This window comes from Phoxinus phoxinus, assembly GCF_949152265.1.
Source record: "Phoxinus phoxinus genome assembly, chromosome: 25".
Taxonomy (NCBI): Eukaryota; Metazoa; Chordata; class Actinopteri; order Cypriniformes; family Leuciscidae; genus Phoxinus; species Phoxinus phoxinus.
In genome coordinates this window covers 21,786,031-21,809,198 of record NC_136900.1, presented here as the reverse complement: position 1 = coordinate 21,809,198, position 23,168 = coordinate 21,786,031, and the positions used below count along the sequence as shown (strand labels likewise).

Below are 23,168 nucleotides of genomic sequence, written 5' to 3'. Positions count from 1 at the left end.
GCGAGTTGCACCTAATGAATAAGCCTCCATATCCCTTGCTCAGCACTAACTTGGTCTTTTAACTTAAGTCCTCCTAATGTTTAAGTTACTTGCCAAAATGAGCTTACATGCCTTTGATATTTACTTAGACAATTGATTTTCTCATTGACGGGATTACGCTGCCGCTAGCAGATGGCACGGATTGGCTAATCCCAGAAGGCAACGGAGCCTTCCCATTCCCACCTGCCCTTTCCTGCTCCCCTTCATCCGCATGTCCAGTGAGAAGGTTGGTAGACTGACCCCTACTTTACCTTTGGATGTGTAGACAATGATAACCTGGAATGACTCAGAAATGGCAAGTACAGCTACCCTTACTGTGTTAATACAGCAAAAACGACTCATTTTACTTGCACATATCGTTGGACCGGCGACAAAACATCATCTAACAAAGTTAGATATCGCATATCAATGTATTGTAAGCAAAAGACTAGCAGTTTTTATATTGTGCGCAGCTGAAGAGATTTCCCGCCAAATTCTCCTCACTTGGCAAGCGACTTGCAATTTCCCTGTCGGTTAATGTCGATTCGGAAATCTAGTTAATAATCGTATTAATTAATTAGTGCTAAAACATGGCGTGTTGTTTTGTGCCAGTTTTTCCTCAGTACAACACGAGTTCAGCATTACGGCATATGGCCACTCGCTCGTGTCCATGAATGCGTTTAATCCCGGACACAAAGATTAATCACGATGAGTCATAGATTTATAAATCGCTGGCTTCCTTCCACCATGAGAGGGGCATTAGGGCTTTTTCTGAATATGATAAATGGCCCTAATTAGATTTTTAGAGCTTATTAGTTTTTATTTTACGATTTGAGCTATTATTGGCAACTGTATAAGTCAATGTATAAAGGACAGCTGCATTGTTTCACTCACAGTATAGAAGCTCTAAAACTATGTGTAAGTTAGGCTACATAAATTATCTAAAAAGTGTTAGATGTCATTGTTTTATATGAATAAAACTCAAATAGTTACAAGAAATGAGCGTTCATGGATCATAAATGGCGGAGATGTAGGCTATAGGATCTGTAATTGTTCACCTTGTTTGTTTTCTTGAAAACTGGCATCCGTATCCTGAAGTGATTATCTCCGTCTCTGTCTAATTTACTTTGCTCATGATCTGTGTGTAGTTTGTCAGGGCAGCTTCTTCATCTCTGATTTAAGCCATAATGCTACAGTGAACTGAGAAATGTTCTCACTAGAGGCAATGAGGCATGTTAGGTACAGGTTTCAGTCAATAGGGCATTTAACTTAAGGGAAATAAAACAAATTGAGCATATTTTTAGAACTATTCGGTTGTTTTTTGTGCGTTGTTTCATTATTTTAATTGAAATTAAGCATCCTCCCTCATTTTCATAACTGTAATGCCAAACAAACCAATCACTTTGTGATAAAAATAATATTGAAATTGTAATATATTATACAAAATATTATTGATAAATGAAATGATCCATGATGTAAACTTCAGTATTATAAATTACAGTAATTTTAAACATTGTAGTACAGTAAAAAAAAAAAATAAAAAAAAAATATATATATATATATATATATATATATATTACTTATGATAATCTAATTAGACTCATCATTGAGATTGATGGGAGTTACAAAAACAAATAAATAAATAAATCCATAAATAACACATACATAAATTAGTATTTGGGGGAAATTAGTTTGATTGCTATAATTTTAATGTTTGTGTTGTGTATTTTGTTTTGTGTTTTTTTTTGTTTTGTTTTTTTGCTTGTATTTTTTTTAAAAAATTGTGTTTTGTTTTGTATTATTTATAAAAATTGTAATTGTTTTGTATTTTTTGCTTTTGTGTTTGTTTTGTATTGTGTTCTGTTAGAGCCCTGCGCGGGACTGTTTTCTTCATCCCGCTCCCGCCCGCGCCCGCCGAATTTCTGACCATTACCGCCCGCTCCCGCAACATATGTGTTACACTCCCGCCCGCTCCCGCAATATGCATGTCCACTCCCGCCCGCACCCGCAAAACTCTGAGAATCTATTCCCGCACAATAATAGAGATGCACTGATTTTGTGTCTTCTCCCGTCCCGCAGGAAAAAACACGCATTTGTATTGCTTTTATTAAAGAGATTCATGCGGTTGTTTGTTTCGTTTCCCTGGCCTGCATGCATTCTGACGCACTGGTCAGGAAGACGAATAGTCGGGGACATCTAAAACGCTTAGGCTTCCGCGCGTTTCTTTAGACATTTGTCACAATGAACAAAGTCCAGTTCCTTTCCATCTTTATCAAAAACAATTGAGAAACTTCTCCAAATGTCAGACTTGCCTTGCGCTTAGGTTTTGTGCTGTAAATACCTAGTTTGAGGTTCTTTTCTACATCATTTATTGACATCTCCATCATGTCGCTAGGCAACTTCCCTATCCCGCTGTGTTTTTTTTAGCCGCCCGTTCCCGCCCGCAGCAAAGTTCAAACCGCCCGCTCCCGCGAGATTTGCGTTGGGTCCCGCGGGACCCGGCGGGACTCAATCCCAATGCAGCCCTCTATGTTCTGTGTGTGTGTATGTGTGCTTTGTTTATTTTGTTTTGACCAACTTTATATTATGTGTCTTTTACTACTGTGTATTCACATTTAAATTAATTACTTGATACAATTGTGTTCATACATGTTTTTACATTGTACTTACAGTGTGTACAGGTATTACTATGAGCTGTAATATCTATAATCTATGTAAAATGACACGTGACCCTTCTTTTACACAGTATCCCACCTCAAAAGTGTTTGCAGTACAACATGAACACAGTAAGTACATTGTACCTAATTATGAAAAAAAAGTGAGGCGTGTAAAAACTAAAGAAACCTAAAAGGGCTTTTATAATACATACTATACTGTAGAGAAATCATAATCAAACAATAATGACACCTAGATAGAAGCTAAACAAATATAGATTCCTGTCTAGACTATAAGTCGTCGGCACATGTTCTCGCACACTGTAAAAGTTACCCTCACTCTTTGACAAGAGCTGACATTCAAAGGGATTATACACAAAGCGCCTTATGTGATGCACGGAGATGTGAACTTCTGTCAATACGCCTTCAAGGACAAACACTTGACCTGCGGAAAACACGCGGCGATTTCTGCTGCGCAGGTGCCGGTCTCCTGTCCTCTGCACTCATATCCCAAACTTTTCCATGACAAGGCCCCCCAAATACCACGAGGTTCTGGCCAAGGCCTCCCTTTTGCAGGATGTGTTATTGAACCCATCGACAATACTACGGCAAATGTAGAAATAAATAATAAAACATCTGTGAACATCAGATTATGTGATGGTGTTTGATACCAGCCAATCAGAAAGATTATAGAGATGCACCGATTACAATTTTTCATTGAGTTTGAAAAATTGCCGATTCCGATTTCATTTTTCTAACCACTTTACAGCACACACAAATATATATATTTTCTATATATATATTTTTTATAAAACACCATATACTTTTACCCAACCTGAATAATAAAAATTAAAAATTAAATAATTTTTTCTTCTTCCAACTTGCTGCGGTCCCCACTTTGAAAACCCCGGCTCGATCCTACACTTAGAATTCATAGGAAGCATGTCAAAATAACAGTCAATTGTAATGTATTAATGCATTTTCTACAGTATTTTACAATATGTGTGCACCAATTATTCAATATATTTACACAATTGTTATATGATATTATATTTATGGAAGCTTGTTCCCACCACAGAATATTTAAAAAAATGTATAGAAATTTTTTCTCTCGCAATTCTGAGTTTATAACTTTTTTTTTGTGGACAATTCCAATTTCGGATATAAATGTGCAATTGTGAGAGGAAAAATCAGAAACAAAATCAAAAAGTTGTTTTTTAATCCAAGCTTCCAATATAATATAATATTATAATATGATGTAATGTAATATAATATAGGCATAATATAATATTGATGCTTTTTTATTTGTTGACATCTGTATTTATTTACATATTTTTATATTATATCTATAATAAAAATGTTTTTGGACATAAACAATGGCAGTCTCATCAAATTCTTTAACCTTTTATGAGTATCATGGTAGCCTACATGAATATATATTAAACTATAATACATCACTATTTTAAAACGTGCTTATATTAATTAATTAAGTATTTCTTACAATAAATTACCACTTTTACTAAAAATGGTTGGCACACCCGGCGCATGGTCTAAAAGGGTTGTCCCTATTCTCTTAATGAGTAATGTGTGTGTTTTGGGATTTACGTGCAATAAACCAGTCGGAGTCTCAGCTCCCATTCCCTTTAAAAGCCAGTTGCGCTCGTGCCATGGCGGATTCGCTATTTACATGACGCAATTTGCGAGCTGAAAAACTCTCCAGAGAGGAAACGGATCTGCTCGTGCACGAGGTTAAAGTCAGCGAGAACCGGAAGTTGCAAACGACTTTTCTCCAGTGTTGTGACGCATTTCCAAGTTTAACGTAATATTGAACAGAGGGCAGGGTTTTACTTCAGCGCTCCTCCTCTCCATCTCTCGCTCATGGCAGAGTAACGGTCTGAGGGAGTGATTAAGCGTTTTCAACCCAAGCCGTCAAACTGACGTCATCAGAAAAGGAACGCCATTCCAGACCGGAAGTAACTTTTCAGACTTTAATTAAAGATCACCACTGCAAACATTTTATTTCTTTGTATTAACTTGCACAGAATTATTGTTCACCACAAGACTAGTAATATGCGCTAACAAAGTAAATAGGGTCAATTTTGATTTCATGCCGACTTTAAAGCGCGCAAGCAGAACATCTACGGGACAAGCCGGATTCCACCATATCTTTATGTACACAATATTCATCTTTTACATTGTAATCCTTTTATTTTTTTTAATATTTGGCTAGTTTGTGTGCTGCTGCGCATCCCTGTGTGTGTAATAAGCAGAGTGTATGTGCGTTGTGGACCCGCCTATAGGCGCACATTACTAACGCGCTCTTTAAATAACAAAAAAAATACTGTGCCATTGACTTTAGACGAGGTTTGAGTTGGTCAATGGCGCAGTGTATTTCTGTTTCCTCAAAATAGCAACTCGCCAACAATGCGCCTGAACACACCTCGTTTTCAGACCAGCCGCTCATGGGCGAACATACGGGCGCAAATGCATTTGCTATTTAAACAAAGGCAGGACGAGAAAATGATAACTGCGTCGGGCTGAAACTAGCAAAAAACATTTGCGTCGCGCTTGGCGCTGCATTGCGCCGGCTGTATGATAGGGCCCTTTGTGTTTATTGATTTAATAAGCGCGTGCGTTCCTTCCGCTCGTGGCAGATACTGTGTGTGACACGTGGTGTCTGCGGGTCAGCCGTCAGTCATGGAGCTGCTCGTCCTCCTGTCCTGCGGCAGTGAGGAGTGATGCTCGTTCCTCCTCAGGGTTAATCTGACAGTGATCCGCCAGCGCTGCATTCTGCTGATGGCAGCAGCGCTACGGCATCTGTTTACTGTCAGAGATCTAGGTCAGGCCGTGCTTGAGGCGGACGAGCGCTGAGAGTGTGACACACACACACACACACCTCCAGAACCGTCCAGAAGCCTGTTCTCATCGGAGAAACTGACAGAACTTTACTCTTCATCCTCATCATTAGACATACATTTTGTTTAGCTTTAACTTTCTAAAGTTCTTTGACTAACTTCAACTAACTTTCAAAATACATAGACCTATAAAGAATAGGTTAATATGATTCTACATTAGCATTGGTTAGCATTTTTGAAAGGCAATATAATAGGCGTATTTCATGCTTAACAATAGGTAGAGACCCTATTTTGTGTCCAGACTGTAAAAAGTGACGAGTTGACTTAACTTAAAAAAGTTTGGAACCCCGTTGCCTTAAAATTACGTAATAACTTCACGTGTTACTGAAAATAATGAAGTTCTGTGGAATTGTCAAGTTGACAGCCTAACTTAATTTTTTTTTTAATAACACATGAAGTTATTTAGGCTACTTAAAAAATTAGGAAACCTGTTATCTTAAAATTATTAAGTTAAAAAAATCTGATCACTTTTTACAGTTTATATATATAATATACAAATGTGTGCATATTTCATAAGATGACAATTTTTGTAATTTTTTTGTAATAAATGAAAAACTTTTCTCCTCAGTGCTAAACTCATAAACCATCATGACAAAAACGCCAGTGCACATAACTGATAACAGACATAAAAATAAATGTTTTAAAATAAAGTGAAAACAAAAGTGATATTTAATGAATTCTGGCAATGAACCATCAACCATAAATTATAAGGTGAATTTTTTTTAACATTATTTCTATTATTTTAAATTATTACATTTAAATATATTATGATTCTTACTAGGACTGGTTGTTAAATATCCCTTAAAAAAAATATTTACAGCAAAGGTATGTGCATTTTTACCATATATGGCAGGGTAATTTAAGTAGTTAGCAGAGTATTTTTTCTCCATTGAAATTAACATCACTACCATTTTCTTTTACAGTGGATGTATGGGGTTTTACTCTAACAGTTTTTTTTATAGTAACATTACTAATATTATATGGTAAAGTTACAATATGGGAAAACATTTATTTGCCTTTTTACACACACACACACACACACACACACACACACACACACACACACACACACACACACACACACACACACACACACACACACACACACACACACACACATATATATTTTTAATATATGGTAGGATATATATCATGTAAAGTTAAAAATACATTTTAGTTCACTTATTTTCTCAATGCAATTATTTCCCTTATATTATAGACTAAGTAATTCGATTTGGCAGTGGATAGAAGTGTTAATAAGCAGGGGTGTTATGTTATCCTGTGCGTGGAGCGCCTTACATCAACAGCTTTCCCCTGACGTATAGGGAGCCTATAGTAATCTGTGGCGTTCACGGTCTGGTCGCACACAGCGAGAGACTTCAGCATACGGTTATGTAACACCTGCTGAGTTACACTGTCAGCACTGCACAGATCAGACTCTAAACGCCTTAACTGTGGCCCATGATGCTCTGCTACACTAAACCTGTGCCTATGAAATGCCATTGTGATCAGTGTAAGTCTTTTGTTGCTTAAGGGATGTTCACAGCTAAATGTGTTTGATGTAATCTGAATATCAGTGTTTAAAGTCAGTGAATGCAATGAAATGTCAGTATAGTTGCATATTATCTGATATCTAATTTATAGTTTTAGCTTTAGTTATCATTCTGGAAACAAATAAAAGCAAACCAACAAAACACAATAAAGAGGGTGCAGAGGCAGGCAAACACTTCTAGATCTGCAGGTCAAAAGCAAAATGAAAAGGAATCTCTGTCATTTTTTCTTTTTTTTGTGTAATCATAAACATTTGCTAATATAATGGACTATCTTATTGTATTATTTTATTTTTCATCCATTTTCCAAATCGCTTTTATTTTATTGTGCATTTTAATGAATGCAATGAAATATCTGTTGTATATTGCTTGGTATCTATCTTACAGTATAGCTTAATTTTATCTTTATAATTTTATGTTAGTATTTTATTAGTAGTTATTCATATATTATTTTATATTAGTTATATTTATAATTTTATATTTTAAGTTATAGCAAATTTAATTTGTTTCCCATACAGAAATATACTGTATGTGTGTACATATATATATATATGTACGTACATGTATGATATATATATGTTGTAATGATAATTTCTTAAGGATGAATGCAAATTTGTATTTTGGACAGCATAAATATATTTATATTTTTTGTATTTAAAATATATTACCAATATTATAAAAAGTATACAGAATAGGCAAAAATATATGAGGACATATAAGTTATTATATATATATATAAAATATATTTTTGTAATATATATTTATACATTTTTACAATTATGAACAAAATATTTTTGGCAATTTTTTGGTGCATTTTTTCAAATTAACCATCATATTGGTAGTATAAAAGAGACAGAACTTGAGCACTAAAGATGATCATGAAATACCATTTATACATCAAACATGCTTAACCAGCATCCTAGTAAATAGCCTTGACCTGAACGGATCCAAAGTTGAACTTAAAGGTTACCTGTAAACCTTATCAATCATAGTGTATAATATTCCTTCTATTTTTAGGCCAATCTAATCTCTTTGTTTTATGGTAATCTCTGCTCTGCTCATCTAAGCAAGTCTTGTCCTAAAAAGCCACTAGGAACATTATGCGTTATTGCCACCTGCTAGTTACATAAACACAGCTAATGCCGAGCCGTCGCTTTGAGCTGCTGTGAAGCACACGCTCAGGTGTGTCACTCGCACATGACATCAACAGGAATGTGTCATGTGCCGAGCTTTAGTTCTGGAAACTCGCACTCACATGTTTTGACAGCCCTGTTTTCAGCTCTCATTCTCCCATGCTGAACACGCTGTCTGGAAACAAATACAAGCAAACCGACAAAACACAACAAAGTGGGTACAGGGGTCAGGTAAACGCTACAATTCTAGATCAACAGGTGAAAAGAAAAAAGAAAAAGAATCCCTGACATTTTTTTGCATCTTTTGTGACATCCTTTTTCCAAACCGTAACCGTAGATTTAATTGTATTTCATTTTACTGCTTATCCTATGTATGGGATTACTGTATTAATCATTTTACTGCTTAACTACAATAGTACGATGCATCATTGGAGAAATCGACTAGCTAGTCACGACTGTTTCCCGAAACCGTATGTCGCAAAGTATCGTTCAACCACGTTGGTTTATGACGTCTCGCACGTGGTGGACTAATAACTTATTTTAATTAATCTGTTTGAGATCGAATTAACGCTAGATTTTGTCATATAAGTTACAGACATGGCATCTGAAGACCATTTCTTATTTTTCTCAGTTATTTAGCTTTATTACCAGACTCAATATTTGTCTCGTTCTTAAATAGTAGAGCACGTTCGCACATGCGCAGTCTTCAAAAACGGTGCTTTAAATCTCTTGACAAACTAAAAGACGTAAATTACATTTGTATGTATTCTGAATAAATAACAGGTTGAACTGAATGTCAGCTTGCTTATTTTGCTAAAGATAAGGATTTATTCAGTCTACATCTCATGTAAACTAGAAACTCTGCTTCTAACCACAGCTCGAGAGCTGTCGTTCCAACCACACAAGTTTGCGATGCTGTTTGCGAACGTTCGTTGGAACGATGGTTTCGGGAAACACCAAAACGTTGAACTATGCTGATAATGACGGAACTTGCGACCATAGTTGGCTAACGATGCTTTCGGGAAACGCACCCCTGATCGGTTAGCATCTGGGTTTGCCTCTATTTCCGCCACACCATGAGCTCTGGATAGCTGGATATACAACCGGTGGGAATGCTCAGGTCACCCCATGAGCGGGTAATTGGGCATAACATGGTCGAAGTCCGCTACACTGGAAGATGTGTACCCCAGAGGTTTACTATTCAGGTTCCCTTCCACTTCAATGGGTACAGTCAGGAGCGCCTCCTCAGTTACTGTCTGTGAGCCGATGGTGATACAAAGGACATTTTTACAGAGCGAATCTCTGGTTGCATGAGGCATTTGGTGGGTTGAAGTGGAAAGGTATTTTCAGCTTGGCCAGATGCTGTTGCAGTTGAGGGCTGAGGGATGCAAAGGCCTCTTGCGTTTCTCTTTCCCCAGCATGAAAGTTTGTGTCCTGGTCTGAGAATAATTTACAAGGCCTATCACAACGGGCTACAAACTTCCTCAGGGCCATTAGGAAAGAATCAGTATCTACAGAGGCAAGCAGGTCGTGGTGAACACTTGTGGTAAGACACTTAAAGAATATCTCTTTTCTTCTCACAGCATCTGCAAAGTTTGATTTGAAATGGTCCAAAACAGTCGATGCCAGTTCTATAAAGGTGGTTTCTTTAGTCTCCGTGTGGCTGGTGGCAGATCTGCCATCTTTGTAATTACTACTTTGTAATGATCCTCTCTTAGTACCCTAATGTTTCCCCTCATTTCCACAAATACTCTCTCTGGTCCAGGGTGGCAGAGCTATCATAGTCAGTTATTGGTAGTTTGGTGACTGTGTGATGAGGAGGGTGGATATCTGATGGCTCCAATCCTTCAGCACGATGAGGACGACCACCAACTCGGATGACCTGGTAAGACTCATAATATGTGGGTTCCAAGGTTAACAGCCGACTGGTTGAGTGCTGGTTTGCTTTGCTTTGCTTTGAGCAGTCTATAATCCTCAGGGAAACTGTCAATTTGTGATTTTTGGAAGAGGAGCATTTCTGCGGCCTGGTAATCCATTGCCAATGGTTGTTCAAGTGGTTTAATAGATTTGAACTAGGAGATCACTCCAGGAAGTATAGTTAGCAGGGTCATGAATGTAAGGGGCAGTAGTTTCCCTTTCGTTGTTCAGTTTTATCTAGAGGAGTTTGTATAAGAGGAGTAACTGTCCATTACGGTTAGGGTCTGAGTAAATATGATGTTGGGTACTGATAGCTTTGTAAGCGTTCTACCTCGGGTAAGGTCATCAGCTGGGTTGCTTTGCGAGTCCATGTACATCCAGTCAGTTTCTGAATATCTGCTATCCTTATCCCAACAAATATTTTGAATCTACAGGATTCAGAAGTTATCCATGCCAGGAAAGTTGTGGAGTATGTTTACACGACCACTTTACTGATTTCAGTTTCAAGGGGTTTGGCCAGCTGACCACCATTCAAAGCTGCACATAATTCCAGTCGGGGAATGGTTTGTCGTCACTTAGGGGCAACTTGGGATTTCGCCATAATGAAGGCTAGCCGGACTTGGCCTTGTGGATTTTCTATGTGTAGACACAGATAGGTGACGGACCCATATGTCTTCTCAGATGCGTTACAGAATATTTGTCTGTTTGGTAACCTTAGACTGGTTTGTATTTGATGTCACAAGACAACGAGGCAGGGCAATGGTGGCCAGATTAGGGGGCTCTTTTCCCCAGTTATTCCAGGATTTCAGAAGACCCCCAGGCAAATTAGGGTCATCCCATTCCCGCTGCTTATCCCACAGTCTCTGGAGAAACAATTTAGACCGTGTGTAGAATAGAAGGATAAAGCCATGGGGATCATACTGAGTTGCCAATACTCATATGACACAGAGACATTGTTCTGGCTTTACATGGTGGGGTTTGTAACCGAATGTATCCAATTGACAGTGCCATTTCAATCCTAGAGTTGATTCCTGGGTGTCACTTGAGATGACCACAGATCTAGGGCTGGAACAACTAATCAATAAAATCATTAATAATCTATCAGAAAAATCTTTGTCAACTAATCTTATTATCGATTAGTTGGCATGCACACGTCACGACAAATGCACATCGGAAAAATGGCGGACAGGCAAAGTAACAGTCGAAAAATGTGTGCGACCCATGTCCTCTATGGCATGGGAGCATTTTATATTAAATTACTTGAAGAAGGTTGTAACTTACAAACTTTGCGTGCATCCACAAAATGGTATTAATTATCATGTCGAGTCACCTTTATTTATATAGCACTTTATAAAATACAAATTTTTTAACAGTGATAAACAGGAAAATATCGATTCAATGATGGAAACAGAATTCAATTCTATGGCAGCTCTAAAATGACAATAGTAAACAGGCATTATTCATTTATACACTGCCCCCCCCCCCCTCACCCCCCTCACCCTTCCCCGCCCGCCCGCCCGTTGGCAAACATATAACACGCTAGAAACATAATCCCTGTAATAATGATCCAATTATAGACTCTTAAGCATTTGCCCATTTAAATCCAAGCGGCGACTTTTGGCCAGGCAGTGTAATGTATAAATACTGTTTATTATTATCTTCTTTTTTTTTTCAGAAAGAAACAGCCCACCATTAGTGAGTTGTAACTGATGCAATCCTAAAAATGCTGGTCACTGACATGTCAATGGTTGAAGACCAAGGTTTTGAAAGCATGACCAGTGTCCTCGACCCAGGATACACACAACCCTCAAGGGCACATTTTACTAAATTGATGGAGAGAAAGTATCTGGAGATATTACAAAAGGTAAAGGGTGACATCAACAATACTGAGACAGGTGTAGTCACTGAAGCCACTGAATGCCATTATGTAGGAGATGGGTTGAAGATGATGTCTTTCTGCCTCACTACCATGCCACTCAAAGACAGACATACAGGTAGGAACATCACAGAATAGTTGGAGGATGCAGAGGCAAAGTATGAAACTCCCTAATGCATAATATAGTTCCCTAATATTGTGGTCACACATGGTGATTGCTTCTGCATTAAAGAGTACAGCCATTGAAAGAGCTGTTGGGGCTGCAAGATGTCTTGTTGAACATTTAAAAAACAACAACAATTGAGCGAACTATCTAGCAGCAAGCTGGAAGAAAAACCAATGGGATAATCTGAGAACAAACTCGTTCAGGGCGCAAGTACAATGGAACACGTACGTACTACATCATTAGACGACTGATTGAGCAACGGAGGCCTGCAACTGCAACCCTCTCTGACCCATCCATCACACACGAGGCAAACGCTATCTTGACTTAAAACCTGACCAGTGGAGTTTGCTTGAAGAGCTTACCACTGTCCTTAAGCATGTCAAATGTGCCACTAGTTGTGTTACCACTGTCAGGCCAAAAGTGAGAGTGCTAGTGTGTGCCAGGGCCAGTCGCGTATCCACTTTTACTTTTGGGGCCTAAGCGTGCTTTGTCAGGACTTCCTCTGGGCAAATAGCTTGTGTTGGAGTCTGTGTTGTGCTGGTCGTTTCTTAGTATTAGCAGACTCCATGTCATAAAGTTGCAGTGTCGTCGCTTTTAAGTGCAAAGTCAGTAGACGCATGCAGGTCTAGAAATAGGAATACTTGCTTTCAGAGGTAATAGCAAAACCCGCCAAGTGGATCATTTTATTGTGAGATTACAACCCCTTCACACACAGGCAATAAAAAATGGATTTATTTTAGTAGAAAAACTCCACATAGCACCTTTAATGATTCTGGCCCGGGGATGGAGAAACGCGAGTCTCAATATCTGTAGCATTAATATGTTCTTTACTCTCTGAAGTCTGCATGGGGCTGGTAGTGGAACATATTTCTATGTAGACAGTTCTAGGTGAGGGTAATGGAGGTGTTGAAGGCTGTTACTTAGGAAGTGGAGAAGCTGAACTTGGCTGGTTTCTCATGAGTATCTCTATACCTTTCTAGATCTCCAGTTGTCTGATTTCCTCCTTCATTGTTTGCTGTGCTTGATGGAGCGGGCTGTTCTCTCTTTCAAGGTCATGCAATCTTTCCCTGGACTCCCCAGGTATGGAATAGGTCTCCAATGTGGATAATACTCATCTCTCTCACTCCACTGATATTTTTTGAGATACCAGGGCTCTATTTCGGGGAATCTAACAAATCAGGTGTTCGGCTGCCAGGTCCCTCATCTGTACTATGGTGGCTGAATCCGTGCCAGTGTGCCATCCGTCTATGCTGGTAATCTTCTAACCCATGTGACTGCTGTGCTGCCACAGAAGCTCTAGTTTAGATTTGGATACTGAACTTCAAATTTTTCCAAGTAGGCTGGATGGCGGACTGAATGTATAGGACGTGCACCTTGAGACTGATATTCATTCATTCAGGTCCAGTGTCCAGCATCACTCCACAATCATCCGGCTCGAAGGACCAGATTTGGTAACTGAGTTTACTTATTGCACTGGTTCAAAGTCACCGTGCTCGCACTGATGTGTCTGTCAGAACAAGGCAGGAATCCGAAGTAACAGTTTTTAATTAAGTCCAGCATGAATAATCAGCACAAATGAACAGACCACAGGGCATTGCTTGGAAATATCTTCTCAGAAATGATATGTGAGGCAACTGTACAAACAGGTGTATGTTTGTGTGGTCTAAAACCGTTAACAATAATTAGCCAATATCAAATACTTAAATCCTTTTTAACAATAACCTGCCTTTATCCTGATGACTGTCCATTATAAACATGAAATTATTTTGAATCTTTGCTGATTCATCACACAATCCAGCTTACAACGATATATATAATTATTACAGAACGAATCTATAGGCCTACACTATTCAAACATATACATTTATACATACAGGAAGCGTCAATCAATGATCATTATTATGTTGAACTCAAGTGTATTTTAAATATGCAGTATAGCCTACATATTAACTGAACATCTTAGGCTAGATGCTAGGATAGTGGTCACTTCACGGTCTAACAAACTCATGTTGTCTTATTAATTATTCTTTGTATAAGCCTTATTTTATTATGAGCTCTCATACATAGCCAAACATTCTTGACAAAACAGTATTGTCTAGTAATTTTGGCAACCATGTCATTTCATTCAGCTGAATCATTTCCATGACAGTTACTGTTTCGCTCCGTAATCGCAACAACCCACACCTGCTAAACACACCTAATTGACGCCAAATATGACAGTAAATCACAAATTACACATGGGTCCAGAAAGGTGTGAGATTGCTGTTCACTTAGGTCTACGTTTCAAGGCATTCGTGAGACAGAACAAATGTAAAGTCTCCAGCTCAGAGTTCAAATGGCTCCGTCTGCTCCCCAAGAAGACCCCAACCTAATCGAGGAGCCGTAATCTTTTTACACAGTCGTTTAGGTCAACAGAGAGGGCTCTGTCAGTGGGACTAAGACACCAGTTTAATGCCAACGGAGTATTAAGGAGGATTCTTGGTTCACAGAGATCATCTCCTCATCAGACTACACTACACGCTGTCTGCTGCTTATTCATCTTTTGAGTTTAAACAAACCAATTAGAGAAGAGTAACATCAACCGAGTCAAGATAAGGCGTGTTAAACTTCTTCAAATCTATTGTTTTGTGTCAACAGTCCCGTAGGTTCAAACAAAACAAAGCTTTTTGCAATTAAAAGGTCACTTGATTGTGGTTACATGTTTATGAGCAATTTTGACCACCTGTTGTGCGTGTGGCTCCAATGACAGACCCTTCGCCGTGGTGGGGAGATGGGTTTAAGATGGCATGTGCTGCTGTCTGGCTTTTGTGTGTGACCTTGCACTGCTTAAGACTTTAATAAGATAGATACACAAATCAAAAGAAAAAAGCAAATCACTGACTTCAGCCCTCTAATTACCAGTAAATCACACAGGGGTCACTAATTAGGCAGAGCTGGATCCAGAGAGCAGCCACCATATGGCACCGGTGTCGTTGTCGGGTCCGCGCGGCTCCCACAGCCTCACGAGCGGCTAATTGTTTTCTTTCCCTGCTCCCCCTCTTTTCATTTGAGGTCTTTGTTATCTTGAGAGAACACGTTTTATGGTAGGCTAAGCCGCTTAGCTGATTTGAAGTGGGTGCTAGCGGATGCTAGCGGGGGTACAGGAGCAGACAGGACTTCTGCTGAGGTGATGTGTGTTTGTGCTCTGAAAGTTAAAGAGAGTTAACGTTTGTTGATCTGAGAGTAGCTGTTTGGTCATAAAAAGACAATTTGGTTCATAGTGTAAATACTGTAAGACTAATGAAGAGAGAATGGCCAGTTTTCTGCAGTGCGACATGTTATACAGCATTAAAATATTTTAATAAAATATGCCTGTGTATTTATTTTATAATAACATTTTTATAAAATATTATGCCTGTGTGTATTTATTTCATAATAATATTTAATCAAGTCATCATCTTCATTTATACAGCGCTTTTAACAATGTAGATTGTTTCAAATCGGCTTTACAGAGATAAACGTATAATTTAAGGTAACAGATTGTTTTGGCTTTATAGTGGTTCTTGAATAAAGATATTTTCCAGCTAAAGATAGTTTTGATTGATTCACTTCCGTCACAGCGATCATTAGTTATTCAATTAGAGCCCGCTAAGACGACACCGTTCTCTCTACACACTCGCAAACCTGTGAGAAACGCTCATGGCGCTCACGTGCGCATTAAGAATTAATTATATAGTTATGTGCAGGTTTGTAATTCCCTACAAACCAAGCCTTAACAAACTACTTGTCTGGCCTTAAACATTTTTAGACAGAATTTTATCACTTCGGGGTAGATACGCGAAACCAAAATTATCCCGACAATACTTTATCTGTAGAGAGGTAAAGGGATCCTCCATAGGGAGAGGCTAGTTGGCACTTCAGCACTGCGTTGTCATCGGGTCCAGGCGAAGATCCTTCGTCAGATCTGAATACGGCCTGGATCCGGCATGCTGCGGGAAAACCTCGGGATAAACAAAGACACTAAAATTAGCGTAGATGTCATTCTTCTTATGATGTAACGAGTACATCAGGATTTATGGGAAGTGTTCCCAGTTCCGGCTGACCTAATCTATGCAGCCTAACATTGAGTTATAGAAGTCTATAATGCATTATGTGTATGCTAGGTCAAAGAGATGTGTGTCTGCTTCCCGGACAATGTTAGGAAGACTGTTCCAAAGTTTTGGTGCTAAATAGGAAAAGGATCTACCGCCAGCAGTCGTTTTTGATATTCTAGATATTATTAACTGGCCGAAATTTTGAGATCGCAGTAGACGTGAAGGACTATAATGCGTTAAGAGCTCGCTCAAGTACTGCGGAGCTAAACCATTTAGTGCTTTGTAAGCAATCAGCAATATTTTAAAAGAATTTAGAAGTAGGAAATTACTAGTCATCCAAATCTTTTTTGTTTTAATGTAAAATATGTATAAAATGTAAAGTAATAGAAATATAAAGGTGCAATGTATGTACCATACATTATACAGTAAAAAATACATACATAAAACATATCTTATTAAATGTATTTTTTTTTTAAATGTTTAACATTTATTTATTGTTTATGTAAATTAAACATGATTATATAACAGTTGACATCAGTTTAGTAAATCATAAGTTCATAAGTTTTTACAAAACTTTAATACAAATATGAACAAAAAAAATGAAGGTTCAAGTGTGCGTAGAAACATATAATATATACTACAGTAATATAAAAAAATTATTGCATCTTTTGAATTTTTTTATTTGAAATATTATTACACCATGACTATTTAAGAGAGTTCAAATGTAGGCCTTATGGGGGGAAAAATGGCAAAAACTGAGCAACAAAAACATACTTTCTTTAATAAATTCATGTAAATGTTAACCTAAAATATTGATGTTGAACAAACATTTTGTAAACATCATGACATCATAAAAATGTTATTTAATTTTCAGTGTCCTTATAGGCAAACATGCCACAGTCAATCATTGTTGGACATCATTTTTTTGTGTGTAAAAACAAGTTTTAAATCCAGCAGATTTGACTAACTCGAGCCAATAGAGATTAGCATTGCCTCATTGTTAATGGTGGACAGTTGAGGATTAAACAATGATGAAATACCATAAAACTTTAGGGAAGAATCCCCTAGCAGATGCTCCCTACAGCCTGTGCACTGTACATAAGAAATATGATTCATTATAAAAAGAAGAAAAGAAAGAAAGAGCAATTGTAGTTACATATCAACATTTGTAGGTACAGATAGACATCAGCATTCCTTCATATCTCATGTCCTGTGTAGTTAAAAATATAAATTTGTATTTGGATCACCGATCATAACAAAAACAGGTGTTGACCCATGAAATCAATATTGATTCCTGAAACTTAGAAACCACTGATAGCCAAATCACCACATTAAAAAAAAAATCAATCAATAGCTAACCATTGAAAGTTTTGGTGTGATGCTAACAAAGTCTTCATTCATGAATTTTGAGGGAAAACCTCAAAAGAGAAGAGATGAGAGCATGAGCGAGAGCTAGATGGAGAGTTATGACTCAACCCCAATCCTTTTGTTGATTCGTTTCTATCCACACTTGTTGTGGATAGAGCTAATACTGAGTGTGACTGATTGATCCACCCCTAGATGGACAGTAAAGATTAAGAGGATGACAAATAGGCACTTGCTTACACAGCGCTTGCTGCTAATCCCTTTGTCTTCCTTTAGGGAGCCCACGGTAGCCTCAGAGTCATTCACTGTCCGGCATCGCTAGACTCACCAGGAGGAGGTGACAGACCACACTGCACTTTACAAAAGCAACAGACAAGAAGTTATACAGGACAAGAGATACTCAGAGTAAAGAACGGACCAGGATAGAGTCCTTGAAGGAACTTGAAGAAACATCTAACAGTCTCAAGGCTGGACGTATCTTTTTAAGGACCCTCTAGGATTCCACGTGGGACAGATATTTTGACCTCAAAAGCCAGATCCACTTCACTACACTTCAGAAACAGCTTGTGTGAACTTCTGCAGTACATTGAATGGAGGATCCAATGTCAGAAATGTCGATGGTACAATTTGTATCACCATCAGAGTCTTCCAGGAGCAACTCAGATGACAGTCAAGAGGGTGAGTAATTGCTTCTTCAATTTAGTTTGAAGTGGACAGGACGTGCAACAAGTGGCAGACTCTTGCAATCAATAAACTCAAACTTTTGGTATTCTTGAATTTCAGTTTTAATATTTCAATAAAAGTCCTATAACACTATATTCTTAAAGCAAGGTTTATGTAGACAAAATCTGGGCACTTTGCCCTATACCTCAACAGTTGAAACACTAAGAAAACACTGTCTAATGATTACTTTTTCCTAATGATTGGATTGGGATTAAGTGAGTGCGACATGGAATAACAAATAGTTGTTTCCTTGATTTTCCAGGTAAAAGCCCTGCTCCTGGCAAGATCCTGAACTCGGGACTTCTTTGTAAAGTGTGTTCGGACACCAGCAGTGGGAAACACTACGGGATATATGCTTGCAATGGTTGTAGTGGCTTTTTCAAGCGCAGTGTGAGGCGCAGACTCATCTACAGGTGAGAAAACACCTTACATATTCAAAGTTTGGAGCAGAGAAGATTGAAGGTAGAATGTTCTATAAAACCGGTGCAATAACATAAACTAAGAAATTTGAAATTTACAGATGTCAAGCTGGTACAGGCATGTGTCCTGTGGATAAAGCCCATCGGAATCAGTGCCAGGCTTGTCGCTTAAAGAAATGCCTTCAAGCTGGCATGAACAAGGATGGTGAGTCAACTTTTAAAGGCATCCTCTTCTTTTCGACTTCTTCCTCTATTGTCTTGGCTTTCTAAACCTTTCCATCCATCTCCTGCCAGCTGTTCAGAATGAGCGACAGCCCCGCAGCACCGCTCAAGTCAGGTTAGACTCACTGGATGTGGACAAAGACAAGGAGCACCTCGCCACCACCTTGGAGCCCACTTCCTCATCCACGTGCTCTGTGATCAACCGCCCACTGCTGGGCTCCTCCATCAGCTCCAGCATCAGCTCCACAGATGCTATCCACCACTCTAACAGCCCCAAGAACGGACATCGCTTCATGGCCAGTCTGATGACGGCCGAGACCTGCGCCAAGCTAGAACCAGAGGATGGTAAGGAATGAGACCGCCTTGGTCAACCAGCATCACTAGCTATCTTTTCTTAATGAGCACTATGTCCGAAAGTTCAGAAACAGGATGGCAACAAAGTAAAACTCACTTAAAGTAAACTCACTTTGAACTTTGAATTTGTTCTAGATCTTTATGACTTATGGTGCTTTGGAAGGCAGTTTGAAGACTCCTTACACTGTCAGAAAAATTTGCTAAAATGTGCACCTTTAGGGGCCAGCTTGTACGAGGCAGCACCCTTAAAGGGACAACTTTGTACCTTATTTGCCCCTAAAATGTTTATAGTAGTAACTTAAGGGTACATATTACTAGTACTAAGGTACTAATAAGCCACTTTTAGGGGTATATAAGGTACAAAGGTGTCCCTTTATGGACACTTCCCCAGTGTGGCAGTGTACAAGGCACCTTAATTTACAAAATGATACATGTTAAGTCATTGACTGACTAGGTAGCGAGACAATACTGCCTTATGTTTTGGACACGGCTATGCTGGTCTACCAGCTAGACCAACCCTAAATACTGTAGCGTAAATCAGCCTGGACCAGCAGGAAAAGTTTATGTTGGTCTAAGCTGATCTTTTCAACAGGCTTACAACACTTTATCCACATTTTATGAGTTCAAAATGTTGTATGTAACTGTGTTTACAGTGGATGAGAACATTGACGTGACCAGTAATGAACCTGAGAGAAGTTCTCCGGAGTACGGCAGTGCTCTCTACCCCTCGCGCGGCCCTGAGAGTGTATATGAGACGTCAGCCCGCCTACTCTTCATGTCTGTTAAATGGGCCAAGAATTTGCCAGTGTTTTCCCATCTACCTTTCAGAGACCAGGTGAGAGTCAGTTACACTATTGTTTCTCACCTTACTGTTTCTTGCCGACAAAGTAAACTATTTTCAGACACACGGTATATTAATCGGCAGGTACAATTATCTGCCAATACCAATCAAAATAACAAATATTGTTAAATAATCGCCCTAACAATCTCTCACTATCCATAACTGCAAGTTTTAACCCACCATTTTTGTGATTTTAGGTGATTCTACTTGAGGAAGCATGGAGTGAGCTGTTTCTGCTTTGTGCAATTCAGTGGTCGCTACCTCTGGACAACTGCCCCCTGCTGTCGCTACCTGACCTCTCACCCCCAGGACAGGGCAAGGGAAGCCCCTCCGCCTCCGACCTGAGGGTCCTTCAAGAAGTGTTTAGCCGCTTCAAGCCCCTGCAAGTGGATCCAACTGAGTTTGCATGCTTGAAAGCAATTGTTTTGTTTAAACCAGGTAGGTTTTTCCCTCTTCTTGCCACAAGGGGGCATAAATGATAGCAAACATTACAAAAACTAAGTTGGTGTTCTGAGTGAGTAAACTATGCATTCTGTAACAGAAACACGAGGACTTAAAGACCCAGAACAGGTGGAGAATCTACAAGATCAGTCCCAAGTGCTGCTAGCTCAACATATCCACACGCTTTACCCCAGTCAAGTCGCCAGGTGAACACACACACACACACACACGCACAAAGAAGTTAAAACGTTTTTTTTGAGAGAAGACACAACTAACACAAACTATTTTTATGAATCTCTCTGTCTTTAGGTTTGGCAGACTATTACTTCTTCTTCCATCCCTTCACTTTGTGAGTTCAGAAAGAATCGAGCACCTTTTCTTCCAAAGAACCATTGGGAACACGCCCATGGAGAAACTGCTGTGTGACATGTTCAAAAACTGAGGAGCCTTTCTGAAAGACAGTTTGTAGAGGAACAAAATCCTCTAGACTTCAGGTGCTTTGCTTTACTGCCATGCTAGTTATAGTACTATGCCAATGAATCTGCCTGAATGCAAAAAAAACCCACAAATGTATTTATTATTTTGCATAGGTTGCTTATTTGTTCTCATTATGTCTTGTTTTATGTCTCTTTTTATCTGTGTTACTGTAGCTTTTATACTCATAATAATGCTAATAAGTATATGCATCTTAATTATGTGACACAGCCTGGTTATGTATATAATGCAAATTGCCTTCCAAGGCCATTATAATTCAAGATTATTTAGAATATGTCCGATGAGCAGTTTGAAATTAAAGTGTGAAATAATTTGTTTGTCAAAAAGTTTGAAGATATGTGTCATATTTGTAGGAGTTATAAATAAAATGTATAAATGATCTTCTTGATTTTTTGATTTATTGAAACCTGGAATCAATCTATCTATCTATCTATCGATCTATCGATCTATCGATCTATCGATCTATCTATCTATCTATCTATCTATCTATCTATCTATCTATCTATCTATCTCTGAGTGTTGCCTATTTTTGGGGTTGGCTTTGCGCGATTGATGGAAGTGACTTTAAACTGCAAACAATTGAACATGAATTGCCGTGCTCTTTACAAAGAGAGCCGGACGAAGTGGGTTAATATTACATATATGGAAATAAGCAAAGCGAATTACACTGTTTATGTGTGCTTCAAATGAGCGAGTACTGTCAAGGATAACCCCCAGATTTTTAACTTGTTTAGATACAGACACTGGTAAGTTGTCAATATTCACAGATGAACATGTGGATTTTGTCAGATTGTTTTTTGAGCCAAAAAGACGAATTTACATTTACTGGTGTTAAGTTTACGAAGAGTTGAAGTAAACCATTCTTTAATTTCTGCTAAAAAATCTGAGAGGACAGATGGAGGAAAAGTAGAGGTTTGGAGGACAGGTTGGGTGTCGTCGGCATTGCAGTGGAATTGAATACCAAATTTCCTAAAAATATTACCAAGGGGTAAAAGATAAATAATACATGAAAGAGGACCCAATACTGAGCCCTGCGGGACACCTGTATTGACATACGAAGGCTTTGAACAAAACTGCTTCAACTGTACAAATTGAGACCCGTAAAGTATGATCGAAACCAAGTCAAGGGTACCAATAATTCCAATAGACTTCAATCTGTCTAACATAATGCTGTGCGAAATGCTGCACTAAATTGAGCATAATTAGTATAGATAAAAGTCCAGAGTCAGCAGCTAGCAATAAGTCATTAGAGATCTTAACAAGTGCGGCCTCAACACTATGATAAGGACGAAACCCAGATTGAAATTGCTTGCACAGACCATCATGAGAAAGATGATTCTGGACTTGGGCTGCAACAAACCTTTCCAATATTTTAGAAAGAAACAGGATATTTGAAATGGGGCGAAAATAATCGAAGTTACTTGAATCAGCCCCTGGTTTCTTTAGTATAGCCTATATCACAGCAGTTTTCAATTGAGACGGAACAGTAGGCCTACCAGAAATAAGTGAAGAGTGTATGTTATCATTACATAAAGAAGATATGAAGGAAGGAAAGCAGGTTTTAACCAAGTACGTTGGAATAGGATCCAACTGACGTGGTAGAGTTAGATTTATTAATAGTAGCCCTATAGATGCTTACAATCAGCAAAAAGGTTCACTCTATAACGCAATATTAAGCATTTTCAAAAACTGGGTACAATGTGATGATATTCGACCCTCGAACATTAAAAGGACACTTAAAAGTGTAAAAGCATTACAGTAACAAATTAGTAGGCTACCAACCACAGACCACGAATAGGCTAACCATTAACATGGTAGGCTATTTGTAGTAAAACTGTGGTTAAATACAAATGGTAATCAATCTGCCAAAAAGCATTCACAAAAAAATTATCAGCAGGAAAAGAATGCCGCGACTGAAAACATCTATTTCCATAATTCTTGTAATCTAATACCACGTCTCATTAAAATACCAAACTTTCTCTTGAAGTCTCTGAATATGAGAACGT

At 38.5% G+C, this 23,168-nt stretch overlaps 1 protein-coding gene across 2 annotated transcripts; it reads left to right on the top strand.

The window, feature by feature from the left end:
- Nucleotides 1-235: 235 nt before the first annotated feature.
- Nucleotides 236-21,549, top strand: nr2e3 (nuclear receptor subfamily 2, group E, member 3). Of its 2 annotated transcripts, XM_079604624.1 has the most exons (10): nucleotides 236-334; nucleotides 2,765-2,804; nucleotides 17,944-18,345; nucleotides 18,653-18,803; nucleotides 18,911-19,014; nucleotides 19,104-19,376; nucleotides 20,039-20,220; nucleotides 20,424-20,664; nucleotides 20,768-20,873; nucleotides 20,977-21,549. In XM_079604624.1, the coding sequence occupies exons 3-10, from the start codon at nucleotides 18,258-18,260 to the stop codon at nucleotides 21,107-21,109; spliced, it is 1,278 nt and encodes a 425-aa protein (XP_079460750.1). In that variant the 5' UTR covers nucleotides 236-334; nucleotides 2,765-2,804; nucleotides 17,944-18,257; the 3' UTR covers nucleotides 21,110-21,549. The 2 variants fall into 2 exon arrangements, with proteins under 2 accessions (XP_079460750.1, XP_079460751.1); XM_079604625.1 differs by lacking the exons at nucleotides 236-334; nucleotides 2,765-2,804 and having other exon boundaries at nucleotides 17,809-18,345.
- Nucleotides 21,550-23,168: the final 1,619 nt, after the last annotated feature.

Bases quoted from the DNA above. Each gene is read 5' to 3' on its own strand.
- nr2e3 (XM_079604624.1), top strand. From the start codon at position 18,258: ATGGAGGATCCAATGTCAGAAATGTCGATGGTACAATTTGTATCACCA. The intron at 18,346-18,652 runs GTGAGTAATTGC...TTGATTTTCCAG, and splicing joins CTCAGATGACAGTCAAGAGG to GTAAAAGCCCTGCTCCTGGC. The intron at 20,221-20,423 runs GTGAGAGTCAGT...TTGTGATTTTAG, and splicing joins ATCTACCTTTCAGAGACCAG to GTGATTCTACTTGAGGAAGC.